Source organism: Hypomesus nipponensis, chromosome 18 (genome assembly GCF_054491055.1).
Source record: "Hypomesus nipponensis isolate SF chromosome 18, ASM5449105v1, whole genome shotgun sequence".
Taxonomy (NCBI): domain Eukaryota; kingdom Metazoa; phylum Chordata; class Actinopteri; order Osmeriformes; family Osmeridae; genus Hypomesus; species Hypomesus nipponensis.
Genome location: NC_140378.1, coordinates 12885529 through 12908609, shown reverse-complemented (window position 1 = coordinate 12908609; position 23081 = coordinate 12885529). Strand labels below are relative to the sequence as shown.

General features: G+C 43.3%; 1 protein-coding gene across 3 annotated transcripts in view; it reads right to left on the bottom strand.

Moving 5' to 3' along the window:
• Nucleotides 1–10153: 10153 nt before the first annotated feature.
• The window catches only part of LOC146252202 (metabotropic glutamate receptor 7-like), a 41942-nt gene continuing 29014 nt past the window's right edge, over nt 10154–23081 (bottom strand). For 2 of the 3 annotated variants that reach the window (XM_084679449.1, XM_084679448.1), the window contains exons 7-10: nt 22600–22739; nt 20027–20962; nt 14082–14337; nt 10154–11301 (exon numbers count right to left, since the gene is read on the bottom strand). In XM_084679449.1, coding sequence (XP_084535575.1) covers nt 11252–11301; nt 14082–14337; nt 20027–20962; nt 22600–22739 — 1382 coding nt within the window. In that variant the 3' untranslated portion in view covers nt 10154–11251. Of the gene's footprint in view, nt 11302–14081; nt 14338–18923; nt 19127–20026; nt 20963–22599; nt 22740–23081 lie in introns of those variants that run through there. The other variant, XR_014732017.1, reaches the window with a different exon arrangement.

Below are 23081 nucleotides of genomic sequence, written 5' to 3'. Positions count from 1 at the left end.
GATTGTTCAAGTTCCTCTTCTTTGGTTTAACTTCAGACAATTAAACTCATCAAAAAAAGTTCGGAAACATTATTTCGGTCGACTATTCCTCCCCTTCAATAATACCAATTGGTAATGTATTTGATATCCTTGGAAAGCCTGATTAGTCACATTTACAATGAGGTACAACTTGTAAGGATCGTGCATTCGTGGAATGAGCAACACAGCTAACCGTGTGGGTAGCGGCCCAAGGAAATGTGCCAAAATCCAATATTCCTCTGTTGGTATTCACTCTCGTTTTGAGTTGCTTGGTGGATTGGATAATTGCACTCTCCCACAGTAATAAGGAAAAAACAACACATATTGGCCATTTTTATACTTTATTCATTTTACACTGTCAGGGACCTCAGTAGCGTGTGGAAGATCCATACGCAGCCACAACAGCTTGGCACCTCCTCATGCTGGTCACCAGCCTGGTCACACACTGCTGTGGGATGGCATCCCATTCCTCAACCAGGATTTGTCGCATGTCAGCCAACATGTTTGTGTTGGTCACTCTGGCACATACAGCACGCCCAAGCTGATCCCACTTGAATATCAACGAGAGTGAATACCAACAGCAGAATATTGCAGGGGATTTTGGCACATTTTTTTGGGCCGCCACCCACACGGTTAGCTGTGTTGCTCATTCCACGAATGCACAATCCTTACAAGTTGTACCTCAGTGTAAAGGTGACAAATCAGGCTTTCCAACTATATAAAATACAATACCAATTAGTATTATTAAAGGGGAGGAATAATCGACCAAAATAGCATTTCAGAACTTTTTTTGAGCAGTTTATTCGACGAAAAAACAGTTGAAACATGCGGTCGTAAAATATTTCATTTTCCATTTAATTAATCATCAGATTTTCCTGTTATTATCGTTCTAGTCTGGTGTAGCATTATGAGCTATTGATAAACAATACAGATTCAAACAATTGTGCATTTTACAATGCAAATTACAAATTCATACTGATTATGGATATTTATTGTATTGCTCTTAAGGAGCTAAAGCACTTGCTAGGCATATTTTTAGCATACACAGTTTTAAAATCAAACAGTTCATTGCAACTTAAACACTAAATTGAGCTGTATCAGAAACTCAGTGAACGATGACTACATTACAGTTCATGATGAGGAAAAGGTCTTCTTGTGCTTTACAAGCTGTAGTGTTTCTAGTCCACCAACTGAGTGATAATAATACATGAAATCCACTCTTTATCAGATAGAGGTACCACCCAGAGCAGTGATCTACACAACAACACTTGGCAAAAACGTAATTTGAAAATTGTGTACTTTTCTCAGAACACCAGAAACCTTTTTACCAAATAGCCATTACATGTTGTTCCTGTTAATTAATCTTGCCATCAGGTTTCCGATAATACAGTACTATTGCCCTCTTAAAAAGAAATGCCTATGAATGCCTGGTATTAAAACATCACCTTCCAGCTGTGTAAGCCACTCTCCGTTGGAGAGCTTAAGATCCACGCAGCCTTTTTTTTTTCATGAGAAAGATTTTGGTCCTATTTTAACAGTAAGGCTCCCACTCTACAACTTCGGGTGGGCAGCACAGAGTTCTTTGCTTCTACCTCTCTCCCTGGGTCATCTATCTATAACAGTGACTAATCACAGCTTTAGGAATCTGATATTGAAGGGCCTCTATTATGATGGCTCTCTGGAAAGGTCAAAAGCAATTCTATTAGCAGCTGGTGAGCATTGTAGACCCATGCTTCATTGACAAAACCATTTTAAGCACAAATATCAACACTTTACAATGTACCTCAGTCAGCAGCCCTCACGAACGTCATGTTTTTTTTCTTCTAATATTTAGTTCCGATTACGTTTTTTCCAGGTTTATCTTATCGACAAAGCCACAGTGTGTACCCCACCCATGTTAATGCCCATTAAAGTACGCGGGTGTGTTTTATAAAGACTGTCTGCCATTGTGTGTTTTATATGGGCCAAGGCCTCGGAATGCCTTCAGAATGTGTTTCATAACATCCATCCTTTACTTTAGTCAGAGCTCACTGTCAGCAATTCATGTTAGCTAGTGCATCATGCCTTTTTATCTCACTCTCTCACTCACTCTCCCTTTTTCAGTAAATACCAGGTAAAAAGCAACAGAATGGATCCGATGTTTGTATCAGATTGCCACAATTCCATGAATTGTCGAAACAGGCTGTTTTGGTATGTGAATCCATACTGGGCTATTTTAGAGCAGCAGTGTTGTGGGGAGATGGAGTGGTGTCAAAACTGGGAGATGAGGCTTTTTCATGCTCCCTGCACTTATTAATAATGTACTTGGAATGAAGGTTAATGTATGTGATGAAATATGTATGAGTTTTATGAGAACCTATGCAGAACTGACCTTTCAGTTGCCAATGTGTTAGATGCACTGCTCTTGGCAGACTAGGTATTGGTACTTTGACAAGAATTCCAACCTCTGTATGATGACCAGTCAGCAGGTCCAAGCTGCTCAGGTTCTTTGTAGTACCAACACAGACTGTTCCTATGGAGGGACACATGCATCCACGTAGTCGCCCTCCCTCTGTGGAAGGTATGTATCTGTATGAGGAACAGGGAGAGCACAATCCTCTCTCATCAAGTGGGCTGATCATTTCTGGGATCATAACAAATGTTCATTAGCTACATGGTGGCACTGGACTAAACTCTCCCTGGTAAAAGGAGGGTAATTGTTTCTCACTAATAATATACTCTGAATCCGTCATGGATTCCAACTGTCAGATTATTTTAAAAGACACTAATGATGTATCCTTCTAAGCAGCCTAGTATTTCTTGAGGCTATTAGCCAGTCTGGTAATTTGCATGGCCAGTGTAGAGGCTGTGTGAGGTTAGAGTTAGAGCTGCAAACTGCTGTTGACTTTTAACCTGTGATAGACGTACTGTACCGGTGGATGCCCAATCAGGATTTTTTGTGATGTATTTTTTTACCCTGCTGAAACCTAATTTGGTTTGTTTGCCGTAAATAAGCTGCAGTATTGCAGAATTTGAACCTAATGATAAACAGAATAACTTTTAGTTGCTTTACACTTCATAAAGAAAAACTGTTCTTTGTTTCTCTATTTTAATATTTATAGAATGTTCTGGAAAGTGTGTGACAAGCATCTGGCAAATCATTTGGTATTCAATTTGAATTTTGTAAAAAAAAACAGAATAAGACATATTTTTGAAGAAGTTATGTCAGAAACAAATGTTTCTGAAATGTTTCTTTGATAGAATGAGGAATGCAGTTCTATTCATCAGACGTCTGCAGAAAAGTTCTGATCATATCCTAGTGTTGAGGACATGCCTGAGGTTTTCTGCTTATAAGGCATTTTTATGACACAGATTTATTGGCCTATTAATCTTGAAAACTGATAACCTTCAGATGAGTTAAGGCATAATGTCGTTGAAACAGGGAAAAGAAGAGGAGGAATAGGGATGGGAGGAAAAAACATGTAGGAGAACAAAGAATAAGACTTAAATAGTGACCAGCTCAATACTCAAGTGATACTGCTCCATGTCTATAGAAACACAATCCTTGTAAAATAATAAAATCACATGAGATCAGTTTTGTTTCAGAAATTACCCTTCGCTCCTTCCACTAGGCACAGCAGAATGTGGAGCACAAAGGTACAGTGTGTGATTTAGAAACATGTATCGTTGTGGATGATACATGTACACAAAGGGGTGCGCAGAATATTCAACAGGGAAAATAGTGCCATCTTGTGAAATGAAAAATAATTACTGCACTTTAATTTACAATTTTCAAACATGACACTTCCTGCCAGGAGAGGGCAGTAGCAACCCACCATGTCTGATGGGAGCGAGTGCATCAAGCCAGTAAATGTAAGAATAAATCAACATTTTGAAGAGGCTTCCTCATCTTAATGTACTCATGTACACTTATGTTACAATTCTAACAATGTAAAAAAAATACATACTGTATATTTGATGAATCATCCATTGATATTACAGTAAAAACAACAGGCATTAAATGGTGGCTTTGCTCCTTGCAGTCCTGGATACTTGTTACTATTTTACTAAAAAACCTGACAGGATGATACATGCTGGTTTCATCCTAACATTACATTCTGCTGAAAAACCCTCAAGTTAACTGTTTTGTTAATAGAGTATCAGTAATGAACTGATCCTCAATTAATTCACCCAACAATAACACATGTACAGTACCCTCTAGAGTCACACTTAAAATGAAAAAATGTGCTAAGTTGGAACAACTGTGAGATTCCCTTCATAATTCACTCACAGATTTAGAAAGTTTAGGCAAATTGCATTTCCCCTCTTATCTCAATAATTGGATCCGTTCCAGAGACTAGAGAGAGGGCTTTTTCAGCAGTAAAAGAACAGCAAAGCCCCCATTTATTTAAATGTGGTGAATTGTCACTCGAATATAGGGGGGTTATGACAACCAACAGTTGGAGAAAACATGACAGAGTGCAGTTGTACTGACTGCTCCCACTGGGTTTGAGTCAGTGAGGTGCATTTCAAGATGCCCTACCTTCCTGGAGCCCAGAGCACAAGCTTGAAGAACCTGTGAAAACTGTCATGTGAAAGGTTATCGAAAACATTTGCTTTGCTGTACAGCAGCATGAGAGGAGCAATGGCAGACTATGCCAAGGTCATGTCAGCACCAGATGTTTAGCAGTCTTCATCCCCTACAAATGAACTCCTGGGGATTCTGACCACAGCCAGAAGCAATGCTCTCTACTTTCTTATGGATCTCAGGCCAGAATTAGAACCACTCAAAACATTTCAAATTTTCTTATAACATACAGTAAGATCCTAATTTTAGTCTCAGTGACACTCAAGTAAGGTTTCCTTGTAGATTGGTGTACGGGCAGGATTTCATACATTTATACCTTAAAGGGCTGAGATGGTTGGGTCCTCAGTTAGAGCAGCATGTTTGCACAGGGCTTTGCTCTCCCTGCCCTCTGTCTCCTGCCAGCCCGATGGCCAGATGGGCATGTGTGGGTCATTGAATGTGGAGATGAGCCTAGGCTGGGCCCCTTCTGTTCTCTGTGAGGGGCCACTCTGGGGACCTGAGCCCTGGAGACCAGCATTCTATGAGCTGGATGGGAACAAGATGGATGGATGGTAAACCCACACACAAGGCTGGACCACATCCATGCAAGATTCACAGTCTTGAAGAGGCATGCCTGCAGGGACACACACACACACACACACACACACATGTGTTTGCATGTCCTTACATAAGCAACAAAAAACTAGTGAAAAATCCATGTGGTTTTACATGCATAATAAACACACATGCATATATGACTCATTCTTATTCTTCACATAAGACATACTGGAGAGCAGGATTTTGTTCTCCAAGTTAGATCATTTCAACTTATGTCATGTGGAAATTTAGTCAAGTCATTGCCAACTGTAACCACAGTCTATTACAGCCATTGTCAGGATACATAATTAATGGAGCCTTTGGGTAGAGTTTAATCAAATGTGGAGTGATCTACACTACTGAGACTACTGAAAAATGAGACACACAATTATCAATGACTTTGTAGCAATATGAGACTATTATTCAGATTCTGTATGACTGTACAACATTTTCAGTTTCATTCCACAGTGTCTTTTGAAGCCTAACCCCCACAGTCTGTATTGTTGAATGTGCAAGCTTTAGGTTACAGAGATACCGTATATATCAAGATCAGAATTGCCTCAACAGTGTCACTGAGCAAGGTTGAAGGCAAATGAGGAGCTTTCTCTTTAAGCGAGTGACAAGAAATCATTTTGTAATGAAATATTGTTTATTTTCTGACTTTGTTCAAATCATTCCTCTCATTCAATCCGTCTTATATTCTTCAAATTTCTTCAAAACTTCTTCTGTTTTTCTGTCTAACTTTTAATTTTTTTACTTTCTTTTTACCTTTTCCTTTAATTTCAAATAAAAGTGACATGAGGGTGGTGGAAATACATTGTTTGTGTCATACTTTGAAATAAGGGCTTAGCTTCAATCATATTCACAGCCAGCTAGCACTTATCTCTGCCACCTCTAGTTTAGGGAACAGATGGATATACCTTACATTAAAGGCTGTAGGCTGTCTCTCCACAATAGACCTGTGCCATTATTCAGTCATCACTTACTATTGTAAACATGTGCAAGGCCATGTAAAGAACATGTTCAATCAGCATAACAAATATGCAACACATTTGCAGCACAGTCACACACCATTTATTGGCTCAACAAAAGGTTTTTTATTGAAAAGTGAAAACAATGTTTTTAAAATGACACATACAACAGCCAGCAAGTAACAACATATCTGTTGTTGCCACACACAGCAAAGAGTTGTTGTTTTACTCAGTCATCTTAATAATACAATGTGTATTTAACTGAGGCTTGGGAGGAGAAGACCGCTCCACAACTTCCATCTGCCACCTCGTCTACGCACATGATTACCATATCATCACACACCTGATGCTCATCAACTAATCCAATGTATAACTCGTTGGCAGCCTTCTATAAATATAACTTCATTATATCAGCCACTTGTGTGTGTCTTTTTGTGCCCCCCCCCCCATCTCCTCATCCCACCCCCTCCTCATCTCCCCATCTCCTCATCACCTCTTCCCTTCTGCTATACAGACAGGCACCTTGAAGGGGATCGGCCAAGCTCCTTCAAGAAGCCCTTTCGAGGCCCGAGGACTAATACACCACATCCAGAGTCTTAAGGCTGGATCACTCTCACTGACTCCATTAATTCATGCTTGTTCTTCCTTAAATAAATAAAAAACAAACATTCCCACTTTGCTGTGGGCTTTGAACTTGTGAACAGTCAATCATACCCAGAATGTCAGTTCAGTCAAGACAATCACATATTAGATTTGAGCATTTATTGTTACATGATATGGACATGTAGGTTTGAAGATTTGAGCATTTATTGTTACATGACATGGACATGTAGGTTTGACTTTAGCGGAGTGGATGATCTAAGGGAAGCACTCTGGTGGTGGTGGCAGCAGCACAGATCATACAACAAATGGGCTGAGTGTGTGCATGTGTGTGCGTATCCGCGTGGCCTTTTAATGCCGTGTTTTCGGACGTGGCCTAATGGGCTTGTGCTGGCTAACACAGGTGTGGTAATGAGCAGATGACGTGCGCTGCCCGATTACCCTGCCTGAACTACCTGCGCTTATATACCGTGCTGTAAGGGATTTTTCTACATGTCTAAAAATCGAATTAGCCACCAGACTATAGGAAAGACAGGAAAAGGAGAGAGATGGCAGAGGAGCATGAGAGAGAGGGTGTTTGAGGTTCCAGAAAGATGGAAAAGGGGGGACAGAGAAACAAATTGAGAGAGAGAAGACAGAGAGAGGGAGAGAGAGAGAGAGAGAGAGAGAGAGAGAGAGAGAGAGGGAGAGAGAGAGAGAGAGAGAGAGAGAGAGAGAGAGAGAGAGAGAGAGAGAGAGAGAGAGAGAGAGAGAGAGAGAGAGAGAGGGAGGAACCCCATGGTAGTTGCAGTTCTATGGTTCTACACGTGCTGAATCCCCAGATAATGCCTGGTGAAGAGAAAGGAGGTGAGTTAATTGTAGACTGTCACAATCCATATTTCTAATGACAATCAAAGAAACAAATTTAAAATGGATTCTCTCCACCCACTAAACTTCTCTCCAGAGCAAAGGCAGTAGAAGAGAAAGACAAATAGATAAATACCAGGAGACAGTAATGTGATGAGAATAATGTCTGCTCCCTTCCTCTGATTAAAAATGGAGTAACATTGTGATGACAACCCCCCTCCCCCAAACACACACACACACACATTGTATACTGTCTCAACAGAAAGGAATAGTTGAGTGGACCAGTGTATGCAGAAATTGCCACCTAATGCCCCTTTAGACAATTGGACTGAAATGACCTATTTCTCTGGCATTGCTTAGTCAGAGCTGTTGGCTTACTTACTCTTTTCAATTCAGTAGATGTCAATCAGCAGTGGATGTGTACATGAAATAGTAGGACACATTCAGGGTCACTCACAATCATCAAAACCAATGAAAAGATCAGCTGAGATTCATAAATGTATTTCATTCACAAAACAACATCAACCTGCGACGGTAAAACCGACTAATGGTAGGCTCTCTGGAATGACCATGCCATGGTATGTGACCTACATTTTACTTCTCCATGCAGGATACAGAAGATAAAGAGATCAATACAACAGAAACAAGGAAGCACAGAGAGATTACTGTAAGGAAGGAAAAAAAGAGAAACAAGATAAATACAAATAGGAAATGAGAGAGGCTTTCTCTAGAGGAAGTTGTTGCATCTAGCCCAGCCGTCCAGGGAGGGGAAGCAGATAAGGTTTCAGAGAAGCTGGAGTTGGATAATTGGACATTTATGGAGAGATAGGAGAGCACAGAGCGGGGAGGAGCCATGAAAAAGAGCTAATCTGGACTCAGCATCGGTAAATTGTCTGTGAAGGAGTTCTGACAAGATAAGGAAGGCTTTCCTCAGAGCCAGAGCAGAAGGAACCTGAGACATGGATATTCTGAGAGGGTAAAAGCCTGTTCTGAGTGCTGCAACTTCTATTTGACATGATGTCATTGTTGCGCACAAGCACACACATCGCACTGCTACAATGGGCTTCTATCCATCTTTGGAGGCAAGTTAAAGCACGTGCAGGTCAGTCAGTGTTCACACATCCTAAGTCCAGTTCACTCTTATAATATACTTCACCCATAATTGTCTTTCCACAGAAAGTATAGCTAGTGAGATAATTCATTGTAAAGGTTTTAGGGCCTCCGCATTGTTCCCTGGCGGATGCTGCATGTCTCAGTCTAGCTCGATAACTCCCTTCTCCCTTCTCTTTGATCGTCTCCCAGGAGACGGCCTACGGAACTGCTGCATACAAAGCAGATACTGACTTACCAATCTTTAGAGTTTGGAATGGGCAAGTCACATGATTCCCATCATTCTGAAGGTGCAGAACACACCTTGCTTTAATGATGTCTTCTTTATCACGCATGATCTTCTCTCAAGTACGGTCTTCTTTTTCTGCTCGTCTACTTCTCTTTTTAGTCAGAAGACTATTAGTTGGGTGTTTTGAATGGCTTTGCCTGCTGTTTTGTTTGTTACTTCTGAGCATTTTGAGTTGGCTTTCTTTTTTTGCTCATAAGGCCACAGATCTCAAACCAGACCAACCCCCACTGATTACTTGCATACAGTCACTGAGACAAGCAATTAATTTGGTGGAGGGGAAGCTAGTCTTAATTGGGCATAAGTGGGATTTTTCTTGGCTGAGCGCGAGAGGAATGACAGACTAAGTATAAGAAGTAAAGACCATCTGGTCCCACAGGATTGCTGACTTGCTAGACAAATGGAATGAGAAACAACAGAGACCTTGTGTAAGGATGGATCTCTCTATACATCTACATCTCTCTCTTTCTCTGTGTCTCACACACACACATACACATGCTCTGGTCATGTGTCAGGATACCATAGCCTCCAGGGGGTCTTGTGTACTAAAAGAAACAGAACTTCGATGTTTGATGTATTGTAATCAATGTAGACATTTTGAAAAGCTTACATTTTCAGGCGTGGATAAAAATAAATAGTGTTTAGCTCATAAAGGCTTTGTTGTCAGGACGACAAATTGATCTGCCATGTTTTATTATTCCTGTAGGTTGGTGTAGGGAGACAGGGCAGTTTCTCAGGAGAGGGACACACAAACATAGGGAGAGAGCCGAGGAGAGGACAAGAGAACAACAGAGAGAGGATCAGGCGAAACAAAGAGAGAAAAGAGGGAAAGAATGAAAAAGAGATCAAGTCGGAGGAGACGGCGGAAGAAGGGAGACAGACCTCCTAGTGGACGTCCTCTCTCTTACTCTCCAAGGATCTCCTCTCCTCTGCATGACAGCATAGCTCAGTGAGCCTGATAATGTGGCATTCATGGGGGTGACGGTCTAGATGAGCACATGACATTTTCATCAGTTTACAGGAAACTCATAAACACAACACTGATTGATGGTCATTATTTATGCATCAGTGCAAACGGCTCATGCTTTATCCTTCGAACAACCGAGCTCACACACATACCTGCATGCTCACACATACAGTACACACACACACACAAATAACCATGCCATTATTCCTTAATTAATTGTATAAAAGATAACAAAATTATTTTATTACATGTGGATAATTTGACAGACAATATCATAACTTACTTGCATGTTTGTTTCGATATTAAAGTTTTCCACACCACTGATAATTAATCATAAATTTACCCTGTACAAAACCATAGAAAACAGACATGCTTGCAGAAACAGAAGGGTCAATTGAACAACTAATTAAAGCCATATTCTGTCACATATGATAAATTGTCTTGTAAAGAAAGGAATAAACTGCAGGATGATACTTTAGCTCATTTTCTTTTTCTGAATTTATTCCTTTTTTTGTTTTGTTTTTACATCAAATAGAACAGACATACATTGACACATGCAATGTGAACACTTGGTGTTTTCATTTCCATTCAAAGCCAATTGAATATACATTAGATACAATTTTTGTACCTCAAACATGAAAATACTCTCAGCTATTTACAAAAAATAAAAATACATAACCTAATTCTGAAATAGTTACAGTACTTGTGTTAAAATTAGATTTTAGTTGATTCTATAAAATAAAATAATTTCAGTAGAGTTTTCTATTCAAGGTGTTCAACAGACTATATGCTGACAAAATATATCATACACAAGGAACTTAAGAAATCACACTTAAGGAAAACAAATATAATGGATACTTCAAGAGAATATGGCTTTAATGAAATATTTTAAAAGAAACTCTGATAAACAGCCCTACTGTCCTCTTCCCAGTGGTACTTAGGTTGATCGACCATGGATATAGCCAGTAAGACATTCCTTCAGTGGTTCACTGACTGTGACAGGGTGCGGGGAAGCGGCTCAGACATCGGTGGAATAGTCCAAACCCAGAACCTCCAGTCTGGTTCCAGAACCGGGCCTGTTCCTAGTCTGTTCCCTGGCTGTATTTACCTCCACATACTTCCCATGTGCACTATCTGCCATTCCTTATCCACCTCCTTCTTTACCAGTGACAAAGTCATGAATGCTGACGCTACCCACAGTCCTAGGTAGTGCATAGGTGGGAAGGTCAATCTGCCTCCCCTCTCTCTACTGAGGCTCCTCCCCCTGGAACGTCACAGAGGTGGGAGACGGAGGGTTTCCTACATGCCAATCAGATCCTGAGGTTATTGTAACTCACATATGTTTTCTTGGTAGCTTGACCTGAAAATGAAGATGGGGTTATTGGTTAAAAGTGGCATTTAGGATCACCAACAAGACAAATCACACAATACAAAATGTAGACATAGAGAGAAAGGCAGCATAATTAATAACAAATCCCAAACAGTGTGCAATCAAAGGCAACACTGGTAGGATTAGAACAACATTTTACATCGCCACTGTGTTGAACTTGGTTTCTATTTTCAGTTGCTAACTGGCGCTACAAAAACACAAACACCACATACGTGGGCACCTAACAAATGCTAGGGCATTTAACGTGATCCCAGTATGGATTGCTATGGAAACGGATCTGAAAATGGCTGAGTGCCTAGGTTGTTTGTGTGTCTCTATGTGTGTCTGTATCTTTGTGTGTGTGTGCTTGTGCAGTGCTACCAGTCAGACCTGGAGAATGTCGATGTACATTGCGTTTCTTAAACAGAGACATTGCTGTAAACTCTCCATCTACTGCTGATGGTCTGATGTTGCCATGGCGACCAACTCCTATGGGCTATGCAATTAAAGTCGTACCACTTCCTAACAGCCTTATTTTGTAGTCTTGGCCAGTGACTGTGATGAATAAAACATATGTAAATATACAACATGGTGCAGGCTTACAGTATGACTTATTTTGGAGGAGAAAGTAATGATTTTATCTGTCGGTGTGTGCTTGGCATGAGAGTGTGTGAAATGGAAATCTACACATCTTAACCTCTAAATTCTACAGCAGAGTTAAGAGTTCACTGAATGGGAACAGTATTGTCTATCTCTTTCTGCTTCTCTGTGTTTCTGTGACTGCATTGCTTTATCAAAGTATTGATTGTTCATAATGCAAAGATTAACTGGAAAATCATTAAACTATCCACACATGATTGTATTCAATTCATCTCAGCATGTCATCAGTACTGGAACAGAAAAGGTGCTTTTCCAATATCTTCAAATTACCTGGCATATTTCAAAGACAGGTAATAATACAGATCTTATGCCGTATCAATACCAATCTGTGGTGCGCCTAATGCTTAGTCTAGTACTTATCCTAGGAATCATTAGGCCTCATCCTGAGGTGATGTGCCCTGAGAGGGCCCCGGCACTCTGATGCTTACAGCAGCTGACGGACAGTCTCCTGGGGCCACAAAGCTGCAGCTCAGGTTTCAGGGCGGTCATGCACATAAATTCGTCATTAATAAATGTCACTCCCTCTGCTGCTAAAAAAGAAGGGCATGAGGGGGTGGCAGAGGCGAGGGGGTTGGAGGGAGGTGGGGGGGGGGGGAGAAGACGTGGGTGTAGGGCAGACAGAAGGTGAGAGACGAGCAGAGCAGATGACACAGTGTACGTTTGGGAGGGCCTCTCGGAGACAAGGCCCATTAGGGCTGTACAGGCCCTGCTTGGGGACCTCGGCGCAGCCACAACAGCTGTGGAGGTTTGCCCTCTAAGCAGTGTGTGTGCACTCTCCGTGAGCTACATGTGTGTGACAGAGGCAAATTGCGTTTCCCCTAAGACCACCTCTGACAAATTCCACCACACATGCATATGGACGCTCACACACACACACACACATGCTTCAGCTCATGTCGAATGAGTATGGATGTTTGGAGAATCTCCCATGAAGGGCTGTCATGGCATAGCTATTATTCATAGAGAAGTGCAGTAGAGAACCTGTTGATGACATGAGACATGAGAGGGCCATATGATTAGTGGCAGCACAGGAAACATCGGGGGCCTCAGATGTATCATTAGCATTGACTGTCAATCTTATGGACTGAGCTAAATAACAAGCACCAAGCTTCTGAGGGAACAGAGGTCTAGCATGGATTCATTATGTTAATCCCGCCCATTGTGAATATCAAATGTTCAAATCCTACTGATTACTCGTGATTATTCCTACAAGTCCCTTGCTGTGTGGCCCCACCAGTGATGTTGGCCTCCTTGCTCCAGTGATAGTCTGACTGCTGTCTCTAGATAACGGGATCAGGCCTACAGCCTAGCAGACGTGGTGTGGTGTCACTGACACACAGTCATTGGCTGAGATTAACTGGCTCCATTACCGAGGTGTATCCTGAACCTCTTGCGCTCCTAATGCTGAACAGTGACATTACTCTGTGCTCTGAAGAAAAGACCCACCATGTTCTGTTTTGGCCTCTACTGCTCTCTAAAGCTAGAGGTCTTACCATATCTCAGAGAACCAGATAAAGCAGGTCCCCCAAAGACAAGCAAAGCCCTTACATTTCCCGAATAGAATATAATACACCATTGATACTGTTCAAGAATAGAAGAAAGGGGGATTAGAGTGTGATGTTGAAAACCCTACAGTTCTACAGGAAGTGTAAAGACCTAGGGGCCAACTGAAACAGTCAGTGAATAGATAGGATTGGCCCACTCTACTTCCTGGTTTCCTTGTTGACATAATCACAATCTAATCCGTCTTTAAGTGACTCCAGGCCCACCAGAGACCCTCAGTGTTGTGCGAATCATGGAGGCCTAATGACATATTCCCTTCCCTTTAACTCCCTCAACAGAAGTGACTCACAGGGTCTGTGGCAGTCTGACAAACATGCGTTGAGGAAGGAGAAGCGTTGATGGTATTTGAGTTTCCTTCAGCACAAATCAGACAAATCATTTAGTGGGTCTACCCGGGATAGACTCAGGAAATCCCACTGAACGTTGTGCCTTCTGTGTAGACATAGAGGATCAACAACACACACAGGATACAACAGAATATCACAGACACAGACACACATCGCAGTTCATAAGGTCTGAGAAGCTAGCAGTTGGACCAGGAGACTCACTCATAGGGTCGGTCGTGGCAGGGTTCTCACACAGCTCTGTCTTGGCCTCTCCGTTGGGCCGCTCTCCGGGCTTCTGGGCCAGGCGGGAGGACATGGTGGCGGCCGTGACCACGGCTTTGAAGCTCCTCTTCCTCTTCTGCACGTTGAGCTCCGGGTGGAAGATGATGACGTACACCTTGGGCATGTAGAGCATGCCGAGCGCGACAGAGGCACTGAGGTTCATGGAGATGGTCAGCGTGGTGGTCTGGATGTACAGCTGGAGGAAGGGTGGGAGGGGGGGGGGGGAGGAGGAGAGAGGAGAAGGTTGATCACGACATACTGTGGTGCTGTAAGGAGACATCGAGCATGTGGCTGTTCTCTGCTCCGTTACAGGTGAGAGAAAGAGGTGAACCACAGGAGAGAGCATCATCCGAGGTAAGATTCGGCAGGTGGTCTGGATGTATGGAGGAATCTACAAGCTGTGCCTATTATACTGCAGGCAACTCTTCAACACACTGAATCCTCCTCTTACTATCCATAAAATAACTGTTATCTCAACAGAGGAATGAGCGAAGATAATCATACAGCGACCTGCATTTCTTTCAGAGCAGTAAACTCAACAGCCTATCTCAGTTTAAGTGCGAGAAGAGGACTATATTCCCCTCAGGGTGTTCCCAGTGTGAGTGCTGTTTGTGCTTAAGAGGATGGTGCTTGTGTGTCCCCATTGTGAGCCCTAAGGTGATATAAAACCCTGACCGTTGGTCTCAACAGCTCCAGCCCACCCTCCAGTACGACTCACGACGCTCTAGCAAGGAGCAGCATCTCTTCCCACTCTTTTAACATCAGGGCTTGACAGCCATAGTCAATTGGTAGACATTAGACTGAAGTGCCTGAAGAAAGTACCTTACTATAAATCCAACATAAATTAAGAAGGATTAAGAATACATATACTGTAGACTTTGCTTGGCCCTCAAAGAGAGTCTCAGCCTCTCAGTTCTGGCTGAGTACGAGGGCAGCCTGTGATTGGCTCACATTGGGATAAGTGGCTTAAGATCGTTCACACAACCGTCATTCCATGGTGGCATGAGCATGTGGAAACTGCTGAGATCCTTCACCACAGGGAGCTTATTCTTTCTCTTTCACTTGCATAACACCATTCATCCAGTAAAGTTAAAACTTGCATAACCTTTAAACAAAGTATAATTTAGCTTTGTACAGAATGCCACCATGGTATTCTTAAAAGGAAATTTCTCTCCAATCATGGAACCATTCAGAAACCTGCAAGGCACTTGTTGCCTTTAAGGGGCTTGGAGGACGCTCATGCCCATGCAGAGGGGACTGCTCAGGGTGTGTGAAGAGCAAACCACCACCATCTACTTAAATCAACTTACTGTACTTGAAAGACTAAAATGCCACTCATGTTCTTTTAGAGCATTTTGGAGTGAATGCAGAAAAGGGGGATTCAGTCACAGATATCTGCATGGCAGTAAAACTGACTGAACTGGAAAGAGAAAATGTCACAATTTACATACTGTTTTTTTCTGAGTAAATAGCACCACTGATGGTACTCTTATTGTTCGGTCTAAAGAGATTAATTTACATGCCAGTCATGTTCTGTCCTTCTGATCTCAGCAATTCATTTAAATAGCAATACTATCAACATGCCAATAGGCATACCTCTCTCATACCTCTCTCTCTCTCTCTCTCTCTCTCTCTCTCTCTCTCTCTCTCTCTCTCTCTCTCTCTCTCTCTCTCTCTCTCCCGCTCTGTGTAGACAAACAACTGAGAGATAGAAAAAGAAAGGGATCTAGCGCACCATGCATTAATAACACTATGAATGTCATGGTGCCCATATCAAGAGGTTCTCAACACATTCCGTTCCGCCTCATCGTCAACCATCAAGAGAATGGAATTGTTCATGGAATTGTTGTGCATGCTCCAGATTTTGTCGCTGTCAATTTGTGGAGCGTATGACTGGGTATGGGAACATTGATCAGAGCTCTGAAGCAATGTAAGATCATTTCTAATCACTAAAGAATATTCAGTCCTTGTTATGTTTCCATGTTTGCTAGCTGGTAACCTATGTCAAGTAACCATAGCAACACCACACAGTTTTTTCTATTAACTACTGAAACCAAATAACTTATATTGACTTCTTAGAGTGCTTCTATACTCTGCTAAAACACAGCTGAAACAAGTGTTTAATGATTTTCTGGTATCTTCTATAATGCATTTCTGATAGAATCAGAATGTATTTATTGATAATATGAGAACATTGATTTGAGACCACACTAACCAGACACACTTGATGTATTTAGGAGGTTCTCTCTCTTTGACTGTCTTTCTCGACCAACACACACACATGCATAGATACATTTCTGCATACATCATGTCACCACATTGCTACGGTAACCTGTCCAAGCTGTCTTCTGAGTGCAGTAGGAGCCTGACCCAAATTCTCAGTCCTCTCACCCATCACAAGAATGTTTAGCTTGTCACGGAGCATTCATAATTAATTCCTGTTGCTTTAACATAAATAAATACATGAAGTCAATTTCACAACTGCTTGGCAACTCTCTATTTATAGTCACTGTAATGATTTATTAAGATACTCATCAGGAATCAAACGATTGCCTGTGAGTTTTACATCTAAATTATGAGCCAAACGCCCAGCCCAACATCCACACAGAACATATGCTATCTTCCACTCAAACAAAAGCTGCTGACGACGATTACATAGTGCCACCGGGGATGGATTTAAAGCACAGGCAATTTAGTGTCGTATAAATTGAAGATTATAGATGCACACAGAGATGGAGACTCGATCCAGTTAGTGACAATTAAAGGAGTTCTCTGCCCTGAAAGTGAATGCCTTTAATAATGGATTGCGCGATTTAAAGTCTCTGCTAATCTACCTGGTAGTCTCCTGTTGTTAAGAGTGGCCTACTTTCTAGGCTGGCTGGGATCATGAATAACTCTGCCTGCCTGCCGCGCCCACTCTGGGGACCTCAGCCTGCTTATGAATGGCTCTCATCGACTTTCTGATTGGCTGTCATTCTCTGTAGAAAATGTCAATTATGGACCAGCATGGATTAAAAACGGCCTCACACACAGCAAAATAGGTCCTTTGCTGGGATCCACTCAAAAAGCCTCTGTGGTAGAATATGTTTACAATAGGTCTACAATTATTATTCTCAATATGCAATTCTAATTAATTTCTCTGACGTTGTCACCAAGGTTCGGAATTTACAAACAGCCTCTAGTTCCCCCAATTCTTCCCTGTTGACTTTCAGGTTTTTGTGAGCAGATATTGTACTTTTACTGAAGGTCCCAGAGGCACACACAAGCATCATCCAAAAACAGGAGTACAGGGAGGCAGGGATGTTTTGTTGCCCTCTCATCAAATAAAGTTGTTAGTAGAAAGAGAACGGGATTAGAAGCTACTCTGGCAAAGAGCTTTTTTTGCCTGTTTAAAATTTAATGAGGAAATGGATCTTGCCAAGTATCCTTTGCCACTGGTAATCTATCTTGGCAGCTCTGTCTGTATATAAGAAATTCATATGAGTACAAGAACCCTATAACAAGAGTCTAAGGGCCTCATTTCCTAACATTGCGACCGCAGCTTAATCTGCACCTTTGCCCAACCGAAAATAGCGCACTGTGGATTTCCGCATTTTGCGTGGTATTTATCAAACCAGATCCTCGTCGGGCAATCAGTGCCTTACTCCGCCCTTTAGCGTTTATTAGCGCACGGTTAAAAGACGGGAGAAATCTCTGTTTTACGCCTGAAATGGGCGCAATCCTGTTCGTAAACGAGGCCCTAAGTGTATAACAGACATGTTGTGGTAGGAGTGATGTTTAAAGTGTTTCCCCTAAATGTGGCGAGACCTAACTCCTGCTGATTGTGTCTTGGAAGCTTTCTATGCTTCCAGAGAAGGTTCAGATGCTTGCTGTTTCAGGATGACTTCCATGCCTGTCCATACCTGTATTAATATTTAGTGGATTACAATTAGAATAAAATGGTGATAGTGTTATCACTGTAATGTTGTGAAGTTGTTTATAAGACTGGACTCTACAACAGTGAAGTACAATGCATTGTTTATTAAAACCTGACAGATGACACACACAATGTCAATGGAACTATGGCTGACAAAATAGGCATGTTTAATTGATGAGCATTATTTACACTTTGGTCCATTTTCCAGGTGTTTAGTTTGCCGGAATAATGTCTGTTATATGCCTGGTATTTGAGTTTGCGATAGCTACTTTTTAATTAGAAGGCTTTGGAAACTGGTGATTTTCACAGTCATCCAGCCCAGTGTGGTGACTGAACACAAGCAGGTGCAGAGGAGAGGGGGGCAGGACGCTATGAGATCTTTTGTTGCCGTTTGCGCATGGCTTCCCCCTACATTGGTTTGGGGCAGGGGTAAGGGCTGGGGCAGGGGTGGGGGAGTGTCACAGGTGCAATGAATAAGGACAGAGGAATTGCGCTGAGCTGTTGAGAATTGACTCAGCACAGCCACAGACTTCTAGCTGTGATATCAAGTGGGGATAGAATAACATAAGGTCAAATGGATATCTAAATCTAAGGATTAACAGCAGCAGCAGCAGCATATCACAACTGTGCCTCCACAAATCTTTCGATAATGGTTGGCCCGGAATGACAGAGATAAATCGAAATCAAAAGTCTGTGTGACTTTCAGCCTCAGAAAACACTGCAAGGTATTTGTAAGATAAGAGACTTGCTCCAATACACCAGTGTGTATACACACACAAACACACACACACACACACACACACATATGCATCCATGCAAGCACACACGTGCACACAGAACCTACACATCTCTCACCTTAAACTCACCTTATCACACAGAGTAACCTTTCTAACTGTATTGTTAGAAAAAGGTGAGTGTCTTGGTTGAGTGACAGCTTACAAAACTTAACCTAACTTCCTATCTACAGAAGCACACAGGGGCGGGCCCACAGAGAGCACGTCTGCAGTGGCTACAGTGTGAGCTGCAGGTGAGTGGAAGACGTGAGCCAGTCATTTCCTTCAAGGGTTAACTGCATAAGGAGGAAAGATAAACACATTACCGACTCGCTAGTCGCCGTGAGTAACATAATGAACTCCTAATCGCTTCTGAGGGCGTAATTCATCTATGAAATCAGCAGCAAATTGAGATGAGGAAAATCAGTTTCTGATCCATCTCATTGTGTAGCATAGCGGGAAGGATATTGAGCGGTGTGGCTCTCAAAAGGTTAGCTGTAACACTTTCCTGTCGACGTCGATATTGTGCCAGTGGAAAACTTCCCCTCAGCTCGATCATGTACACAGGACCTGCCAAGCAGCACACACCGGGCATGAACAGAGCCAATGAATTTATCTGTATTCTGTCCAATACTGGTCAGATAAGCAATGGCTAGCACTGAGGGTTAGAATGTCACAATCTCCTTCAACTCCGCTACCTGCTGATATCAAGTGAATTCTGGAGTGCAGTTGTTAACAAATCGAGTGCCTTGAGTCAGATCTCCATATGTTCCTCCTCCAACTCCACCCTTCTCCTCCTCCACCCCCCCAACTTCCTAGTCTTCCCTGTAAGGCATGACAGCTAAGATAATGGCAGCTGCAACCCTATTACGTACAATCCTCAGGCACCCCAAAACATTCCAGTACTTAGCCATCCCTCTCCTTTAAAATGCCTATTTATGTCCTTCAGTCCTTGTGTGGGTTTTTATGAACATTCGAGCTGTATGATTTTGAAATCAAAAGAAAATGAGTGTTGAACATGTACAGTGTGTATGTATGTATGTTTGCACACGTGTGTGTGTGTGTCTGTGTTAATGTGTTGACATGAATGTGTGTTTGCAAGCGATAAAACAAAGGCAGAAGGCAGAGGATGGCGTGACGGCCGAGGGAAGGAGAGAGAGAGGGTGGAGGGGGGTAGGGCGAGAGCGATGACTCACCTTCTCTGCAGACTGGGCCGTGCCAAAGAAGATGGGGATGAAGGCCAGCCACACGATGCAGGTGGTGTACATGGTGAAGCCGATGGGCTTGGCCTCGTTGAAGTCCTCTGGCACGTCCCTGGTCTTGATGGCGTAGATGGTACACGTGACCATCAGCAGGATGCTGTAGCCCAGCGAGCAGATGATCTGCAGGTCTGTGATGTCACACTTCAGCACACCGCGGGCCAGCATTGGATTGATTGTCTTCTGCTCCTCGTAGTCGATGATGGTGTTGGGCGGGTCCACGGCGAACCATACCAGCACGCCTAGAAGCTGCACGCAGATCAGGCTGGAGGTGATGGCGATCTGGGAGGTGGGGCTGATGAGGCGAGGGGCGGTGACCGTCTGCTTGCCCTGCTCGAAGATGCGGTAGATGCGGTTGGTCTTGGTGAGCAGCGCGGCGTAGCTGATGCACATGCCCAGCCCCAGGAAGATCCTGCGGAAGGAGCACACGCCCACGTCGGGCTTGGCGATCATCAGGAAGGTGATGATGTAACACAGGAAGATGCCCGTCAGCAGCACGTAGCTCAGCTCCCGTCCCGACGCCCGCACGATGGGCGTGTCGTTGTAGCGCACGAACGTTGCCATGACGAAGATGGTGGCGATGATGCCCAGCATGGCGAGGAACACGGGGATGACGGCCCAGGCGGAGTGCCACTCCAGCTTGACGATGGGGATGGGCTGGCAGGCGGTGCGGTTGGGGTTGGGCCTCATGTCGTAGGCGCACAGGCGACAGGAGGTCTCGTCATACTGGTACTGGTAGCCGTCACACAGCTCGCAGTGCCAGCAGCAGGGCATGCCCTTCACCTTCTTCTTCCTCTCGCCAGTCTTACAGGGCAGGCTGCACACAGAGATAGGGACCTCCTGCTCCCCCTCTGGCCACTGCAGCTCCTCCAGCTGACTCAGGCAGAACACATCGGCCACCAGGAGAGAGAGAGAGAGAGAGAGAGAGAGAGAGAGAGAGAGAGAGAGAGAGAGAGAGAGAGAGAGAGAGAGAGAGAGAGAGAGAGAGAGAGAGAGAGAGAGAGAGAGAGAGAGAGAGAGAGAGAGAGAGAGAGAGAGAGAGAGAGAGAGAGAGAGAGAGAGAGAGAGAGAGAGAGAGAGAGAGAGAGAGAGAGAGAGAGAGAGAGAGAGAGAGAGAGAGAGAGATTAGAAAGAGTTGCTACTTGGATAATAGTGGATAATTGTCTGCAGTATATTTACCTGGTGGCAAAAGGGATGTAATGGTATGCATTAAGTTTTTCAAAAGGACTGCCAAGTGAGCAAGTTTCTGTTAACAACTGCCTTAATGAATGCCCTCACCAACAATCATGACTCTAACCCAAAGGCATGCTATTATAATACTAGAACACAGGCTGAAAAACACTGCTGGATTGTTTCCCCAAAGACGATTTTCTCTTCCACCACTATGTAGTAACGGAAATCTCCAAGGCAACAGCGCTTACTTTTTATTGAATGGAAAAAAAGGGAACAATGAAATTCCAGATACATGTGATTACTGTAATAAAGAACACAGGAGCCAGTGAGGTACAAAAATGGGATTAGTCTGGAGGAGATGAGGGATTTAGAGCTGTAAAATGCCTTTTTTTACAGTTGTCTTAGTCAGGGCTGTACTCTGGATCTTCATAGTGACTCAGAGAATGCCTAGAATACCAGAGGCCTGAGGAAAGATGCTAAGATACTGAACCACCTCTGGGATTATACTGCACTGCTATTCACAGCCACATTATTCTAACAGTTAGAGTCTAACCAATACCACAGTACATATCAATACGTGTAATCTCCAGCACCGACTTATCTTTAGGACAGACACACTGAAACCTATACCTATATTTCATGTCCTCACTTCCACACCTCTGCCAAGAACAGAGATCTTTTTGTAACAAATCAGACCTTGTTTAAATAATGATCACATCACAAGTCTTGACTGACCTTCACAACAATAGGACGCTATACGGACTCCTACAGCACAACATACTAAAGGATAAACCAAACACTTGTTCTCTAATATCAACACTATACCAACACATCAGTTGGCCAGCAGAAACTGTGGATGCTAGCAGGTGTTTTTCTTGTATACCTGGCTGACAGACGGGTTGTTTTGCAGTTGTCGCTGCAGATCACCATCTGCCATCTATCTGTGGCCGAGCAACAGACCTTTATTTTATAGACAATGAACGGCGCTGTATGGAGAGGTTCCTGATTACACACTGGCTGGAAACAGTAATGAGACCAACAGCACTGTTGCTATGGAGACTTCATGCAAGATTTGTCACCTTGGATGAAACCGGCAGCCTTAGTATTTCAATTTGGCTTTTAGTTGATTCCAGGGTTAATGTGACCCTACAACACTGCTTCATTGATTATAGAATTACATGATTATACACTTTTCTGTCAAATGTCCCTCAACAATCAAAACGTTCTGTCCCGTAATTGTCAGCTTGCTCTCTCTGACAGCCACCAGAGCGGCCCAAGCTGTCATTTAGTAGCCCTCTTTGTGGCCTGCTCTTAACCGAGGGCCCTGCCAGCCTCACCTTCAGCTGCAGTGTCTCCACCCACTGGCCCACAGGCCTGTACTCAGGGATGGACGAGTTGGTCTTCTGGAACTGGAACAGGTCGTAGCGTCCTGGGGCATCACCGTTTCTGTTGAACATGACTGAGGTGCCAGCGCTGCCTGCAGAGAAGAAGCCCAGTCTTAGAATGCTCTCTCAAGCATGCGTCTGTGCGCACACGCTCTCTCGGGAATACAGTGCGAACATTAAGTCCAAACAGAGCAACATTGGTGTTCAGCCCAATGCCCTTCCCTATGTGATGGGTAACCTAGAAAGTAATGGTACAGTCACAGGCCTGGGGGTCACAGTGGCTGGGTCCCTGTGTGCACAGTAGGAGCTAGTCATAATGGCCATGACCTATATCCCTGGCCCCAGGGATGAGAGGCAAGCCAGCTAGTTCCATTCTGACCAGCAGCTTCACCTGGTTGATCAGAGATCCAGGGCTGCTCACCAGAGAAGCTCTG